Source organism: Zalophus californianus, chromosome 4, assembly GCF_009762305.2.
Source record: "Zalophus californianus isolate mZalCal1 chromosome 4, mZalCal1.pri.v2, whole genome shotgun sequence".
Classification (NCBI taxonomy): Eukaryota; Metazoa; Chordata; class Mammalia; order Carnivora; family Otariidae; genus Zalophus; species Zalophus californianus.
The window spans coordinates 171,488,355-171,506,611 of record NC_045598.1 but is presented as its reverse complement, the minus strand read 5'-3'; the positions used below and the strand labels follow the sequence as shown (position 1 = coordinate 171,506,611).

The following is an 18,257-nucleotide window of genomic DNA, read 5'->3' as shown; positions in this document are numbered from 1 at the left end:
TGGTGAATGACAGTCCCTGACCCCAAGTGAAATGCTGTTTCTTCGGCAGAAAAGCCATATTAAGAAGGCACCCTTCATTGAGCTAGATGAATGAGTAACCTACTCCTCTACAAACTACCCACTCATTCAAAATCAATAAGCAGTGAAGGACACAATCTTAAGGGTAGGTACTCTCTTTCTGTTGCCCTTTCCTCCCTCTTAGTAGAGAATGCTAGCCATTCTCAATGGAACAAAGAGTTGACATTTCTCTCGTTTATGGGAAAATATGGATTTATCATAAGAATATTTTGAAATTCAAGAGGAAGGTGGCTAAATCTAACATTTGGGGCGCCTGGGTGGCTCAGTTGGTTAAGCGACTGCCTTCGGCTCAGGTCATGATCCTGGAGCCCCGGGATCGAGTCCCACATCGGGCTCCCTGCTCGGCAGGGAGTCTGCTTCTCCCTCTGACCCTCTTCCCTCTCGTGCTCTCTATCTCTCATTCTCTCTCTCAAATAAATAAATAAAATCTTAAAAAAAAAAATAAATCTAACATTTGGATGAACAGAAAAACTATTACTATTTTTGCTTAGTCTGCAACTTGATGAGAATAATCTATTTATAGGTAGGCTCTTATTACTTATGGAAGAAAATTTAAAATAAGTATTAAACAATTTTAAACAATATATCCAGTTGCTTGGCCAAATCTTGCCAGTGGGCTGGTAGACCTCATTGGCCAAGCTTATTACCAAGTTCTGCATGAATGCCCTGGTGAAAGACAGCTGACATGCCTGGGAACCATCAAGTGGAGAAGTACAACAAGGACGGTGGAGGACGCAGTCTAGACAGTTGCAAGAGGATCAACCAATTCTGTCAGTACCCCAGGTGTGCTGACTTCTCAAGGAGGGCAAATAAGTCAACAATATTCAGAATTCCTAAGTTCAAGATTAGAAATCCTTTTTTTAAAGATTTTATTTATTTATTTGAGAGAGAGAATAAGATAGAGAGAGAGAGCATAAGAGGGGGGAGGGTCAGAGGGAGAAGCAGACTCCCCGCTGAGCAGGGAGCCCGATGCGGGACTCGATCCCGGGACTCCAGGATCATGACCTGAGCCAAAGGCAGTCGCTTAACCAACTGAGCCACCCAGGTGCCCCAAGATTAGAAATCTTTACAGCATTTTCTACCCAGGCTACTGTTCTTTAAAGGTTTTATTTATTTATTTGAGAGAGAGAATGAGCAAGGGGGGGATGGTCAAAGGGAGAGGGAGAAGTAGACTCCCCTCTGAGCAGGGAGCCCAATGCAGGGCTCAATCCCAGGACCCCTGGATCATGACCTGAGCTAAAGGCAGACACTTAACTGAGCCACCCTGGTGCCCCACCAGGCTACTGTTCTTTAAATGTGGTCTGAGTTTATAGCTCTGCCACATTTTTTTAGTTAATAACCATAGCCTTTTGAACCCCCAGGAGAAAGTGATGAGGATAACAATGATGCATATGACTACAGTCCCATTATGACTGCTAGTAAAAAGCAATACCACCATTCTCTTTTATCAACAGACCACATCTATTGCTAGATCAGCAAAAATACTACCACAATCAGTAAGAGAAAATCTTGGTTAGACACAAAGCTCACATTTCCTTTAGTTTTTTGCCTTTAGGGGAAAAAGAGTGAAAAGAAAAAAGGCTAGTTAAGAAAGAAGGAGGCATGAGGTCATAGTTTCAAACTTCAAAGTTAACTCCTTTTTCTCTGTATGGTAGACAGACCCTGGGACTTGCATCAGAGCAATGGTAGCCAAGATTGAGAAAAACGCTGTAAATGCAGTACAGAAATCATTGCTCTTATCTCATGAAACAAAAAGTTGGGTATATTTGATGCCAGATCCATGATTTTTCTTTTTGCAAGCACAAAGGAGGTGCTTCTATACATACCCTTAACTTCCAGTAATATTACAAATGCTGATGTGAATTTGACTCAGAATTTAATTCATGTTAGTTAAAATCCTAAGCTTTTTAAGAAGACAAAAAACGAGTATAAAGTTTGACTTCTAGCCCACACCGAGAACCCAGAGTAAGCCAACCAACTCATTCCTTGCATGGTGAAGCCAGGCTTCCTGTGTGGGACTGGGCCAAATACAACATTTGTGAATATATGTATTTCATCCTGAAGAGGAATGGAGGAGGAAGAATGAGGAGGGTCCGTTCTTTATTTTCGTCTCTACTGCAGGGTTAGGCTTGTTACTGAACGTATAGGGCTGTTTTTGTTTTGTTGTGTTGTGGGTTTCTTTTTTGAGAGGGAAGTTTTTTTAAACCACCAAATTTCACTACAATTATTCTCATAGAAATCAAATCTTGTAGGCAGAAAATGAATGTTCACGTGATTTATTGAAGCCTCGCTGTTATCAATAGGCATTTGGGAAATTTTATTTCATAATGTGCCTATTAAAGGGGTAACTTTCCATCCTTCCCTCCCTCCATCCCTTCCTTCTCGCTTTCTTTTTTCCTTTCTTCCACTTCAACTCAACAACAGAAATCTTGCTCTTTTGACATGTGACAACTTATGCAAAGATTTCTTTTTTTTTTTTTTGGAGAGAGAGCATAAGCATGTGTGTTGGGGAGGTGGGGCAGGAAGGGCAGAGGGAAAGGCAGAGGGAGAGAGAGAGAGAGAATCTTAAGCAGGCTCCAACGGCCAATGCAGAGCTCAACTCGTGGTTTCATCTCACCACCCTGAGATCATGACCTGAGCTAAAATCAAGAGTGGGACACTCAATCGACTGAGCCATCCAGGCACCCCCAAATATTTATTTCCAGTAAAATATTTTCATTAATTTCCTGAAACATTACTTTTTATACAGGAAAACCGAAATGAAGATCTGTTCTTCACTACCCATGATTGCCTCCTGTCTGCCTTTTTTAGTACCCTGCTGGTTTCTTCCCTGGAACAACACTTCCTCTGCACCGCATGGGGCCTCAGCTGTGTTATCAATCAGCCATATTCCCCTGACTAAGGGGTAAGAAAATGACTCAAACAGGGTCGGGCAGACTCTCCCAAGAATCTGAAACTTGTGTCCAGCAATGGAAGGAAGGAAAAGAGACCATCATTACATTGCAATAACATGCCCTAATAAAAAATGGTCACTGTTTCCTAGAAATTTTACGCAGGGTGTTCCTAGAGTCCCATCCTTTTCAAAGCTTAATTATTTAACTTTTACTTTAACGATATGAGCTACTTTGTTACCTACCAGTAAATACATTTTTTTTTTTTTTTTTTGCTTCAATTGGCCAGAGAAGGTTTCTTTTATTTGCAACCAAAAACCTCTAACTGATCAAGATGGAGTAGTATGGGCAGTGAGAATGTGTTCTCTTTCAAAACATAGTTTTGGGTGCAGTATCAATAGAACAACCTCTTATATTTATTAAGTAAATGACCTTTAAGCAGCAGAGAAGTATTTGGCTTATTTTTCTGAGGGATCTAAAAACACCTAAACAAACAACAAAAATCTTGGCTTTTTATCTCAGTTATTTTTCAATTAAATGCACTGCCCTGGGGTGCCCAGGTGGCTCAATTGGTTAAGGGTCAACTCCTGATTTTGGCTCAGGTCATGATCTCAGGGTCCTGAGACTGAGCCCTGGGTTGTGCTCTGCGCTCAGCAGGGAGTCTGCTTGAGGATTTCTCTCCCTCTGCCCCTCCCCTCTCTTGCTTTCTCACAAATAAAGGAATCTTTAAAAAAATAAATAAATGTGTTGCCCAATGTTCTATAAATAGGAGAACTTAAAATAGAGAAATTTACTGTGAGATATACTGGGGGGGGAGTTTTTATCTTGCTTAGAACCTACTATGTTTCATTTCATGACCCATTATAAAGATGCTGAAAAGAGCAGTAAAGAAAATATTCTCAACTGTCCAAACATGTTTGACTACTACTAACAACAAAAAAATAGGTGTAAATTTCTTAACACAGAGATCTTTATAAAGTTAAATCTAGCCCTGATGCAAAGTCTCCAATTTTATATGCTTTGAGGTTTTTAAATGACAGTTACTTTACCTTCAGTGGTTTCTGCTTATAACCTTCCAAAACAAATACTGCTGAAACCCAGTGCAGATTTACTATGAAATACTGAGAAAGTATTAGTCCCACCATTCTGTCATGTAATATTTTTTTTATTGCAGCCAACACAACAATATGTTTTCTGTGTTCCAGTTCATTTCACAACTTGTCTTGAAAAGAAGACGCTGGAATAATCTAGGTATAAACAGCTATTTTTGAGCCAATGTGCATTCACATTCTCTGGAGACAGAAAGTTCTTCAGAAAGAATTACTTGGAGACACTAAGGTGTAAAGCACATTCTGTTGATTAAGCAATTTAAGAGGGGGAAAGTTAATTTCCTATATGCCTTTTAATACTGACTGTATTAGTGGCTTACAACAACAGAAATGTATTATCTTACAGTTCTGGGGGTCAGAAGCCTGAAATGGGTCTCACTGGGCTAAAATCAAGGTGTAGGTAGGGTTGCATTCCCTTTTGGAGGCACTCAGAGACCATCCGTTTTCTTGTCCTTTCCAGCTTCTAGAGGATTCCTGCATTCCTTCACTTGAGTCCCCTTTCCATCTTCAAAACCATCAATAGTCAGCAAAGTCTTTCTGACATGACTTCACTCGGACGTTGCTTCCTCTGCCTCCCTCTTCCATATTTAAGATGCCAGTGATTGGATCCAAATTGGACCCACCCAGGTAATCCAGGATAATCTCCCTATCTTAAAGTCAGCTGATGAACAACTTTCATCCCATCAGCAATCGTAAATTCCCCTTTGCCATATAATATGGCATATTTACAGGTTCTAGAAATTAGGATGTGTACATCTTTGTGAGCACATTATTCTGCCTACCACACTGACCTTTTCTTTTCATTTTGTGAATAAATGTGACTCCAAAATATCTATAAGAACATAAAGTTTGAGAGTAATTAGTGTCGGCTAGCAAGTCAACACACCTGCCTTTAGCAAAGTACTGTATTGAATGTCAAACACATTCACATGTGGCTTTGCAAATTAGTGTCAAAATTGGCCAATGCACAAGAACTCGCTACTATGTCTGCTTTAAAAGTAGAAAATCAAGGGCACCTGACTGGCTCAGTCAGAAGAGTTTGCGACTCTTGATCTTGGGGTTGTGAGTTTGAGCCCCACGTTGGGTATAGAGATTACTGAAAAATAAACTTGAAAAAAAAATTGAAAGTAGAAAATCAATCAGGGGTGCTTGGCTGGCTAAGATGGTAGAGCATGTGACTCTTGACCTCGGAGTTGTAAGTTTGAGCTCTATGTTGGGTACAGAGACTACTTAAATTTAAAAAATCTTTAAAAAAAAGCAGAAAATAAATCAAATAAAGCATTTCACATTCTTTATTCTCTACTCAAACCAAACATGTAAATAAATGGTGTCATGGTAGATAGAACTAAGATTCAGTTTCTCAAATGTCTCACATACTTTCCTAAAAGCCAAAGAAGTCAATGACATCCAAAGCCTTTTCTTATTAGGATTTCCTCCCACATGTCCCACTATCTTCCTTCTTGAAAGTTTCTGCAGCCTTCACTTCTAGGCCACTACAATCCCCTGACCCTCTTTACAATTGCTTTTTTGAAAATTTCCATCATCCTTTTTCTTCCTTTAACTTCTTAACTGTTGATGTCCTCCATATTTCATCCTCACTTCTCTCCATCAGGCCATGCCTTTTTGGTTCACGGGTCCCTATCAGCTAAGCACAAAACAATTCATATATATTCCCTGCCCTCATCTCTTTCACCTAAGCTCCAGACCATCCACTACTACTCACCGGACATCTTGTCCTGAATGTTCCACAAGCCCTTTAAAGCTCCATATGTATCTAAGACTGACCTCATCATCTTCAGCTTAACATTGCTTCATTGTTTATTCTTTTATTTCTTTAAAGATTTATTTGAGAGAGAGAGTGTGTGTGTGTGTATGTGCACAAGCAGGGGGAGGGGCAGAGAGAGAGGGAGAGAATCTCAAGGAGACTCCCCATTAACCGTGGAGCCCGATGCAGGGCTTGATCTCACGACCCTGAGATCATCACCTGAGCCGAAATCAAGAGTTGGACGCTTAACTGACTAAGCCACCCGGGCGCCCTGCTTATTCTTTTATTAATCTCTTCAACAAATGTATACTATGACTGAGCCACTGTTCTGTATCAGAGATACAGACCCTAAGGAAAGAATTACTGTTTTAACGAGCGTAGGTAAACAAACAACTATGACACAAAGATACAAAGGCAATAATAACATAGGGGTCGAAATTAAAGGCCCCATCTACTCAGTTCCCCAGCAAAAAGCCTTAGAGTCATCTTTGACATTTTCCTTTCACAACTCCCTCCATGTCTAATCCGAAAACAACTTCTATCCCTTCTACCTCTGAAATGTTTCTTGGATTCATTCTCTTCTTTATATTCTCCTACCCAGTTCAGGCCCCCAACAGCTACTTCCCAGATAGTCGATATAATTTTCTAATGATCTCTCTTACTTATTCCCCAAGCCCCTATAAATCACAAATACGAGTATCATCGATATTGCTATCAGAGTCTCTCTAAAAAATGGAGCTGTTTAAAATCCTCCACAGTCTGGCTCCAGTATGCCTTTCCATCTTTGTCTTTTGCTACACAACCACCCCCCCCACCAAAACTTGCATGGCCATTTATCTGCCTATACCTCCGTCTCCTTAGTAACAGTAAGCTGCTGGAAGACAAAGAGTGAAGTTTTACTCACTTTGTATCCTGAACCTGACACACAGTGTGTGCCCCATAAATGTTCATTAAAAATGGAATTTGGCCAACAATGTGTATCTGGTCGATGGCATCCCCAAAAGTATCCCAGAAGGGCTCTCTGCATGATCAGTTACTCCATGAATGACCATTTCTGAATTAAGTTAGACTAAGATGGCAGCTCTGAAGGGCTTTGTGATTTGCCTGCCCTTTGTTCCAAAGGCCTTATGTCGAGTATCCCACAATTTAGATGGTAAGTTATCTGGGATTTCTAGTCTCACTTCCAAAAGCGTCCTTGTATTAATGTAAGTAGGGGAACCAGAATTTGTCTGTCCAACTGTTTCCTATGTGTTGCACGAAGCAGTTGGAAATATGGCTTTAACACTATTTGAACATGCAAAGGGTCAAGTTCCATGCCTTTCCAAACAAGCATGCCTCGCTTTAAGGAAGCAGGGTGGGGTGGTTCTTAACATTTGACTTTTCTCTAACCATAAATTCCAAGCCTTAGACATTAACACTCCTAAAATAACTTTCTTTATCACATGTAGATTTCCTTGCTAAGCTGATGAATGACTATTTCAGCACCAACATTTCTGCTTCTGCAAGATTATTATGTTAACCTAGTAATGGAGTCTTGCTTACTTATACATGTTGTGCACTTACTTCGGAGGTTAGCACGCTTTTTCTACAAAAGGCCAGATAATAAACATTTCAGGCTCTGTGGTCTATACAGTCTCTTTCACAACTACTCGACTTCGCAATGTGAAAGCAGGCACAGACATAGGTAAACAAATATTTGCATCCAATAAAACTTTGATGACAAAACAAGCAGTGGGTCAGATTTGGCCCATGAGTTGGTAGTTTACTAACTCCTAGCATACTTTATAAAAACGAGTGGAAATTGAGAATAAAAGTGCAGATCCCAGTAATACAGATAGATTTCAAAAATTAAGTTCAATGAAAACAAAGCTAGAAATCATTGGAAATGCTTAAAATGGCATATCAGCAGCCTCTGTCAGGCTTTTAGTAACCTTCACACTATGTGCTAGTTTTAAGAAAGGAACAAAATAATAAAGACCAGGTATGAAGTGGTAGAAATATTTTGTAGACCCTCTATTTAAAAGACAAGGCATGACTGGGGTACATACACCCATCATAGCTCCTTATTAATGGAACTGATTTTGTAGCATGCAAATTTGGCTTTTCCTAATTAAATCTGCACAGCCTCTTCAGAAGCATGTGAAGAATGAGCTGTTTAACAAACCACCACAAAATTACTATGCTCAGTCCCTGGTGAGGTCTTAACCCTCATCAAAGTTGTGGCACATTTCTACAAGGTAAACAACTGGTAAAACTGAGTAAAAGCCAACATATGACCCTGCCTAGAAACACAGTAGAACCCATGCAACAGTATTAGGGTAAATAAAATAAAAAATAATAATCAGAACCAATGTAGCTAGAGTCCAAGGCCCTGATGATTATCTTAAAGGTTTGCATTACCTTGACCCTGGACAATGGCGCAAAAATAAGCAATGACCAGCAGAGCTGGAAACAGCCAGTTTTGCATGTTGCGCTGGGAAATCTTCATTTTATCCTCTGCTTTTCACATGGGATGCAGCAGCAGTCCTGGAAATAGAGAGCAGAGGAAGATTTTGAGAAGCCTGAAAATGAAGTATATGTAGTCATCCAGGACGGGCAAGCAAGCCAACATGGATTAGTAACGTCAGGAAGTAATTCATTCCCTAGGGCACCATATATTTCACTCTGAAATATAAACTGATAAAAGAAAATTTTCTGAGACGATGCTGCAAATGGGGAAAATGATCTGAAATATATAGGAAAAGAAGTTCAGAAAGTCCTCTGTGACTATTTGTAAGGCATACATTGCCCAGGGAGTTTTCCAAATGGATAAATTCCAAAAGTTTACCTAAAATGACCATTGTCATCAGACAATCACAATTTCCTTGACAGTAATGTGTTCCTCTAGTATTTTTCACATAAAGTTGAAAGTTCTACTGTTGCCTTCTATTGCCTACAAAGTAAAGATGATATATGGGCCCTTTCCTCTGGTAATCAAAAAGAACGTGAAAAAAACACTTTGTGCTAATATGGAATCACTATTCTGCTTCTATTTCACTGGGATGAAATCCATAATCCTTTCATCTTTTCTTATAACTTTTTTTTCTCTCATGTGTGAATCTAAAAACAAGTCCAAGGTTTGCTTTTTCACGAGGAGATCAATGAAAGAAAAACCGTAAGAAAAAGAGAGAGAGATGAAAAGGGGACAAATGTAGTAAAGGAAGAAAAGAAGGAGGGAGGGAAAAGCAGCATGGAGAGAGAAGAAGCAAGGGTGACTGGTTGGTATTAATTTATGAGGCCAGTCTACAAATTCTTGACCACAACTCTATTATAAGCCATTACCGAGGAGAGATTCTGAGTCCTTTCACAGAGAGTAAAAAGACATCTCAAAAGCTTTCTTCTACCCAGGGCATTTTTTCATTCATATATTCATTCATTCATTCTCCAATATTGTTTCACAAAGGATCTGAGGCAAATTTCAGATAAATAGCAAATAATATTTTTGGTATGTCTACTGTGATATTTGAGACATATTTAATTATAAGATTTATTAGCACAGAGTTGTATGATCTCTCAATTTAAAACATATCTTTCTTGGTTACAGCTCCATTACCAGTATTAAAGTAGTGTATTTCTGATTTCTCCCGTCCCTCCAGAATGGAGAATCTATATATTTGTCCACCTTGCAGTTTTTTTGAGAACAAGCTTTTTTTTTAACTTGTCAATATTATGTTTTTTTTTAATTTATTTATTTCTGCATTTATCATTAGGAATTGCTTCTTTTTGCTTTTCTGCTTTTATCGTTTTATTTGCTTTTCATTGTTCTTTGTAAATTTTTTTGAATCTTAAAGTAATATAATATGATTCTTTATTTGAGGCCATTAATTTTCCTCTGAATATGCTTTGGCCACATCACATAAGCTTTAATTTCTTTTTTAACTGAGCAGTTATCTCATGAATACAGTGAAGTGTAAGTCTGTGAACTCTCAAAGCAGTATGACTGATGCACTTAAAAAACCTCTGAGATCCTGGTGTTATTCCAGAGTAATACAGTGACTCCAGAGGAATAAATAATTGTATTTCCTTCAAGCAATTGTTCAAAATAATTTTTTTGGCAAGTACTTTTTTTATAATACCTAATGGCAGTGTGTGCAACTCTTGCATTGCGAGTAAAAGGGAGATCTGTAACCTTTGATAATCATGTAAATAATCAAGTTAAGATTCTATCATGAAAATTAAAGAAGGTACTCAATTGTATCTAGAGACCCCCAAAATATCTTCCTCTATCAGGCTACCATCGTTTCCAAACGCTAATTTCCTTGGATTAAGATATTCACATATTGGCAGCTCCTTAAAATTCCTAATGGAATAGGCAATACATTAAGTGCCTACCCTAAAAGAATAAGCAACACATTAAGGGATTAACATATATATATTTATTTTATATATATTGAGCGTTTTAGCTTGGATTGATTCACTGCAGATTAGTAAACCAACCATTTGTCACAACACAGAGGAAGTTGGGCAAACGGTAAATAAATTTTGATGAATTAAAGGAAGGATGACCCTGGGGCATATATAGAACCCTCACTCTACAGAGGCAAAAAGAACAAGATTAGGTGGATTATCCAAAGGGATGTGAGTAGCATTTATGTAGACAGAAGGCATGAATACAGAGGATTTGAAAAGATATGGGAGTAGGCTTCAGCCCTATTGCAACCAGGAAATCAACAAATCTGCCAGTCACCCAGAGAGCTGTCCACTACACCCCCAAAAAACCATACCAGCAGAATCACTCTCTCAACGCAAATAAATAGTCTAAGGTTTTGTGTCCCAACACCATAACCATAGGTTTTAATCAGAACAAGGCAAAGAAAAGGAGAAGTAAGGAAACACACTGCATTTGTGTTTCCAGCATACACTTTAATCAAGGACTTTTATCAGATACCACATGACAGTTTTTAACATAGGAGAAAAAGATCCTTTTACAAGCCATAATCCAAAAGCCTTTCTCTGTTCTCTTCAAAATACTACAATTCCTATGCCCAGGTGTTTTGAAGCAATAATTAACGTGACACACTGGAAGTTAATCTGCATCTCATAAAATTTTATTTTTTTAATTTATTTATTTTTTAAATTTTATTATTTTATATGTTAATCACCATACATTACATCATTAGTTTTTGATGTTGTGTTCCATGATTCATTGTTTGCATATGATACCCAGTGCTTCATTCAGTACGTGCCCTCTTTAATACCCATTGAATCACAGATCTGTACCTCTGAAATAAATAATACATTATATGTTTAAAAAAAGAAGAAGACTATAGCAGGAAGGGAAAAATGAAGTGGGGTAAATTGGAGGGGGAGACGAATCATGAGAGACTATGGACTCTCATAAAATTTAATTTTAATTAATTAACTAACTAATTCTACCCTACTCTTGGTAATTTTTTTTAAAACAGTATTATTTATGGGCGCCTGGGTGGCTCAGTTGGTTAAGCGACTGCCTTCGGCTCAGGTCATGATCCTGGAGTCCCGGGATCGAGTCCCGCATCGGGCTCCCTGCTCAGCAGGGAGTCTGCTTCTTCCTCTGACCCTCTTCCCTCTCGTGCTCTCATCTCTCATTCTCTCTCAAATAAATAAATAAAATCTTAAAAAAAAAACAAAACAGTATTATTTATATGGAAAGAATTGTATCCATAGCTTATCTTTAAATCTTCCTTTTTACTGTTTACTTTAAATTAGGATGAGTAATATATTGAGAGAAGTGGAATTTTAGTTTTCCCAAGGTTTTCTGCCAAGTCTCCAAATTTTTGGACAGTAAAATAGGGGCAAGAAAAATCCTAATTCCTATTAAAGTGCCATGAGATACTTCAACATTTACCAAAATGTCAAAGCCTAATTTGTTGAAACTTTGCCTAAAAGCCTGCCCAACACAAACAACTCTGCCTTAATTTTTTTGCTGTTGTTTAAAAACATATTAAAATGGCCACTTAGTTCTAAGTTCAGAAGGTATAAACCCAATTTTGGGAAAGTTGATAATGTTTAGTACAAGTTTTCTCAAAACACTGCCACAATTTCGTAGTCAGTAATTTCAAACTATCCTGGTTAGGACTAATTTGCCCTTCTTCTACTTCATGTGTTTGTTTTATTTAATGTCACTTGTGTAGTTGAGTTTAATAAGGAGCAAAGGCTCTGAGTACAGCCAGTTTTATCAAAATTCGTTAAAACATTTATTCTAAAGTTTTTGTAAACCACTCGTATACATATACAAACACTTGCACAGACTTACACACACCTATACATTCAAATCTTGGATAACGTTCTATCCAATGAGTGCTGACTTACAAAAAAAACTATGAACTTAAACAAAACTGTTGCTAGCCATCTGGCATATGGCCTTAAGGGACCTTAAGAGAGTGTGTTATTTGTAGTATTAGAAACCAAAGCTCTCTACTTGGTTCTAAGGAAAATACAAAACGTTATACTACATAATCCCTGCCCTCAGTGATCTCACTATTTTATTGAAAGGAAAGATCACCAGCAAATACATTGCAAATCTACATAAAATAAGTATGAAATAGAACAGAGTTAGCACAAAGTGGTGGTATAAATAGAAAACTGGGAGGTAGGAAGACAATCTGCCAATAATTTGTTAGGGGTACTTGGCTAACTGGTTTAACCACTTAGACTTGGTTTCTTTATACAAAATGTGCAAATTAACATCTACTTTATTCAATGATTGAGGTAATGCAGATAATGTACTTAGAACACAGGAAGCTCTCAAAAAGTTCTACTTCATTCCATGTTAGCAACGGGTTGAAGGAACACAAAGGACAAAGTAATGGTAACAATCAACAAATTTACTACTTGAGTATATACTAAAGGAGGAAGGAAATCCAAGAAGTCTTTATCTACCCCATCATATTAAGGTGTTGGGATTAACTTGGCAAAAGGTTTAGGCAGACAATGATAGAGACACAATTATTTGCATGGGTGAACTGCTTTAAACTTTTCAAAATATATTCCTACCCATATTTTATCATTTTCCAGATGACAGCTCTATATAGATTCAAAATAATCAACCATATGAGGATGTGGAAGATTTGACTCAAGAGCAACTCACAGACTTAGAAGAAAAAAAAAAGACTTAGCAGGTCTAGTTGACAAGTTCATGCAAAGAAGATTTAAAAGAATTGGGGATTTTTAAGCATGTTTTAAGCCTAGGAAAAATAAGAATCAGAGGCACGTGATGAATGTCTTCAACTATTTGAAGAGCTTTCATGTGGAAGATAAAACAAGACATTTTGTGCAGCTTCTGCAAATCAAACTTGAATCACTGGACTGACCCACAGAGATGTGGATTTGGATGCAAAAATTCTCCACACTTAGAACTGGTTCTTCTCTCTTACTAGAAGCTCAGAGGCAGTAGCAGGTTAGGTTTTGCCCCTAACAGATGCTATAGAAAGGAAGGGGACCTGGAAAATATGACCTCTGAGATGCTTTCCCCAACCCTCCTTTGTTTACACTTTAATGTTCACAGTATACAAGGAAACTTTTACAGTCAATCAATGATCTAGGTCATACAGATCTGTAGATTAAAAAGCAAAGACTAAAAACAGATCTAATGTATTACCCAGCATGTTGACATTGTTTACCATTCCTTATTTCTTCTCTCCAATGAAAATGCCACCCTCCTCACATCCAGAAGAATCAAAGAAGTTTCCAGGATTGGCTAATGAGGTCTACTTAAAAACAAGCCCCAGAGGAAGTTAGTGGTTATTACTCTTCTCTGTTAGCATCATGACATGGCATCATGACATAACACTTCTAAGTTAGGAATAAAGAAAACCTCGTTTGGGTAGTTCTAAGTTAGGAATAAAGAAAACCTCGTTTGGGTACTATTAGCTGGGTGATTAGCCTTTCTCTCCCTGAGGGAACTCCTCACTGGGCATGGCATTGTGACTAGAGATAAAGTGGAAAGCCAGTCTTATTAGCATAAAGAATCAAAGAGCAGAAGAGTTCAGGAACTCCAGAGACTGGAAATTGAGAAGGGACATGTTCAGAAAAGAGTGAACCACAATAAGGAGAAATAAAATCAAGATAAAAACTCTCCTCAAATCCTGGATACTTCAGAATGTTAAAGAGTCAAGAATCAAAAAAACTTAGCCATCGTAAATGTGTGTGCATTTAATAATAGAGCTTCAAAATACATGAAGCAAAAACTGATATGGAATGGAATGGAAGAATGGAATAATAAGCAAAGCTAGAGATGTTAACACTCCTCTCAGAGACTGACGAAGAACTAAACAAACTATCAGTAAGAACACAGCAGATATTAGTAACTCTATCAACAAATTTATATTTATTGAACATTACATTCACCAACTGCAGAATGCACTGTTTTTTTTAAGTGTACATAGAAAGTTTTATAAAATAGGCCATATTCTGGGCCATAAAATGAGACTTAAAAAATGTCAAAAGTTTGAAAGTTTACAGAGTATGCCTTCTGACAGTAACAGAATTAATTAGAAATCAACAATATTAAAATATCTTTACAAATTCAAAAACTGGAGATTAAACGTGTTTCTAATTAATCCATAGGTCAAAGAAGAAATCAAAATGGAAATTAAGAAAAATATTTGAAGGGAACAAAAATACAAAGACAACACATGAACATCTGTGGAATGCAGCTGAGGGATTAGAGAGAAATTTCGAGGTTAATATATTTACATAAAAAGAAGAAAGACTTAAAATCAATGATCTCAATGTTCCACCTAAAGAAGCCAGAAAAATAAGAGCAAATTAAATCCAAATTAAGTTGAAGAAAGGGATTAATAAAGATAAGAGTAAAAGTCAAAGAACTATAAAACTAATATTAGTGAAAATTAGCAAAGCCAAAATTTCCTTCTCTGAAATATTAATAAAATTGAAAAATTTTAAGAAAGAGTGATCAAGAAACAAAGATAGGAAACACAACTAACAATACAAGGAAAATAAAGAAATTACATCACTACATATTTCACAGGAAGAAAGGAAAAATATTAATAACCTTATGCCAATAAGTCCAACAATTTAACTTATTTGGAAAAAACCCTTGTAACACTCAACTTGCTAAAACAGACACATGAAAAAACAGAAAATCCAAACAGCCCTCTATCTATTATAGAGATTGAATTTGTTATTAAAAATATTCACAAACTAATGGTTGCCAGAGGGGAGGGGTTTGGATGTTGAACAAAATGGATAAAGGAGAGTGGGAGATACAGGCTTCCAGTTACGGAATGAATAAGTCATGGGAATAAAAGGCACAGCATAAAGAATATGTTAATGACATTGTAATAGCAATGTATCAGGACAGATAGTTACACTTGTGGTGACCACAACATAATATATAAACTTGTTGAATCACTCACTGTCTTGTACACCTGAAACTCATGTACCATTGTGTGTCAATTATACTCAAATAAATATTTACTATATATATATTCCTAAAAAGAAAATCACAATCCAAATGCTTTCACTAGTGAATTCTATCAAGGGAGATAAAATATCAATCCATGCAAACCTTTTCAGAAAAAAGAGGTGAGCTAGCATAATCCTTTTATCAAAATCAGATGTCATTATAAAAAAATAAAAATTACAGAATATCCCTCATGAACATAGAAACAAAAATCCATTCACCAAGATATATAAAAATAATAAAAATCATTACCAAGTGGGGTATATTCTACAAATGTTATGACTAGTTAATATTTTAAAACAATATCATTCTGCATCTTAGACCAATATATAAATAAATATATATATCATCTCACTAGAAGCATGAAAAGCAGTTGAAAAATCCACTACCCATTCATGATTAAAAGAAACTCAGCAAATAAGAATAGAGGGGAGCTTTGAACTTTATCAATCTGATAAAGGGCATCTATTGAAAAATCATATTTAATGGAGAAATATTGAATGTTTCTCTCCTAAGATCAAGAATAGGACATGGATATCAACGCTGTAACATTTTTATCATTTCATTCAGCATTTTACTAGAGGTCCTAGCCAGTGCAATAAGGAAGGAAGGAAGGAAGGAAGGAAGGAAGGAAGGAAGGAAAGGAAGAAGAAAAACTGTATTGAAAATCAACATGATTTTTTGCACAAAAAATCCTAAAGAACATATAAAAGAAAAAAAAACCTACTTAAACTAATAAGTAAATTTAGGAAGTTTGCAGGACACAGATCAATAGGCAAAAATTAATCATGTTCTTCTAGCAGCAAACAAATGGAAAAGAAAATAGTTTGTAAAATTCCATATACAATAACATCATAAACACAAAATACTTAGAAATCAGTAAGACATGGTATGTTCCACATTCTTCGGTGTAAAAACCAGAAAAAAAAACAAATCTGAATTCCTAAGAGAAACTTAAAAATGCCTAAATACACAGAACAGTATACCATGTTCATGGATTGAAAAACCCAATTGTTAGGAAGTCTTCAAACTAATCTATAGATTCAAAGCAATCTTATAAAATATCTCAAGTCATTTTTTATAGAAATTAACGAATTGATTCTAAAAACTTGCAGGGAAATGCAAAGGACGTAGAAAATCCAAAACAATCTTTTTAAAAAGAACAAAGTCAGGGACACCTGGGTGGCTCAGTGAGTTAAGCATCTGCCTTTAGTTCATTTCATGATCCCAGTGTCCCTGGGACGCTTCTCCCTCTCTCCCTCTGCCTGCCACTCACTCTGCTGTGTGCTCTCGCTCTCTAACAAATAAATAAATAAAATATTAAAAAAAGAACAAAAGAAGAACAAAGAGCACTCATAATTCCTGATAACGGCCTATAAAAAGCAACTGCAATGACAATAGAGAGGCATATTATTCTTTGATGTGTTACTGGGTTCTATTTGCTAATACACATTAATTCATATTAATAAGTGCACTGATAGTAATAAGTGAGATGATCTGTAGCTTTCTTTTTTATGCTGTGTCAAATGTGTATATCAGTATATACATATTTCATAAAAATACGAAGTTTCCATTCTTTTTATAAATGGTCCTTTGGAACAGTTATAATAGTATTGCTATTACTGAATTTTTTGTACATTTTTTTCCTTTTTTTTAGCATTTAATTGCAAAACCATGGAATTCTGGCATTTGGGGGAGGCTACTTTTTAACTACGTTTTAACTACTTTTAAAAATTTTTATGCCTATTGTCTTATTTATAATATACAATTTCTGTAAACCTAGAGTATTTGAGTAATTTAGTAATTTCCATTTTGTTAAAAATAATCCATTACATCCTCATTTTCTAATGTATTGATGTACAATAATTATAATTACTATTCTAGTCTTGTAAATTCCTCTTGTAAATTTTGTGATTGTCTTCTATTTTCATTTCATTTCATTTCTTATCTTATGTATTTGGGATCCTCTCATTTTGCTTTTTAAATTACAAAAAAAAAAAAAAACTGAATCAAATTCACAACACCACAATGGAAGGGAAAGAAATAATAAGCTAGAAATAAGGAAACAGGAAGGAGATGAAAAATTATAAAGACAAAGAAGGTAGAAAAAAAGAAGGAGGAGAAGAACGGAAAGAGGAAGACGGTAAATGGTATAAAAACAGAAAGGATCTAAGATCACCTTCCTGGCCAGATATGGGCCCACGTTACCTAGATTGGTGCTCCTCAAAATCGCCAGTCTATGAACTGTTTGTTATCAGGCCACAATGAGATAGGGAAATTATACCAAAATGTGTATCAACGCATCGTCTTGCTTCCTTTTTCAGGAAAGCTTTGCTATGAAAAAAAAAATATTTCAGCTGAACTAACAGTGTGCTTAGTGATATACTTGATTTATGTATTTGTGCTTAGTGACATATTCGATCCCGGTAGTTTTATCTCAGCGGGGAGAAGTAACAGTGTGTGGAAGGGCACCAAACAGCAGACCATAATCTGTGTAGCGCCTACAGAACGTGTAGCGTGCTATGTAGCGCCTACATCCCTCACTGCACACCTCCAGGGGATTGCATCTTCCCCTTATCCCACTGCAACTCTCCATCTAACTGCAGGACCTCGGTAACTACTTTTACCTTCTGGATTTGGGGTACTAGAAGATATCTATATGGCAGTTTAACCCATAATCAAAAAGGTTCAAAGTGCATAAAAGGTCATGAATAAACATTGATTGATTGAATAATTGATGACTGAATGATCAGGGCTTATGTGTACCGGTTGCAGTTGATTCACTGCACAATTTGCCCTTGGCCAAGAGTGAGTGATGAGTGAAATGGGCAGACACTCTGCTCTCCAAGTTGTATGAAAAGCTGTGTTATTCAGAGGAGAAGGCACTATTTTCTTCTTCCAACCGCATGGCTATGCTCAGAGAGACCACCTTTCACTAATTTATATAAAGACCCTAGGTAGATTAACAG

The 18,257-nt window shown here is 36.7% G+C and overlaps 1 protein-coding gene across 5 annotated transcripts in view; it reads right to left on the bottom strand.

The window, feature by feature from the left end:
• Positions 1-18,257, bottom strand: part of COL14A1 (collagen type XIV alpha 1 chain) — a 212,549-nt gene that overhangs the window by 188,989 nt on the left and 5,303 nt on the right. For all 5 annotated transcript variants that reach the window (XM_027624793.2, XM_027624808.2, XM_027624828.2 and 2 more), the window contains exon 2: positions 8,244-8,369. In XM_027624793.2, coding sequence (XP_027480594.1) covers positions 8,244-8,331 — 88 coding nt within the window. In that variant the 5' untranslated portion in view covers positions 8,332-8,369. The remainder of the gene's footprint in view (positions 1-8,243; positions 8,370-18,257) is intronic.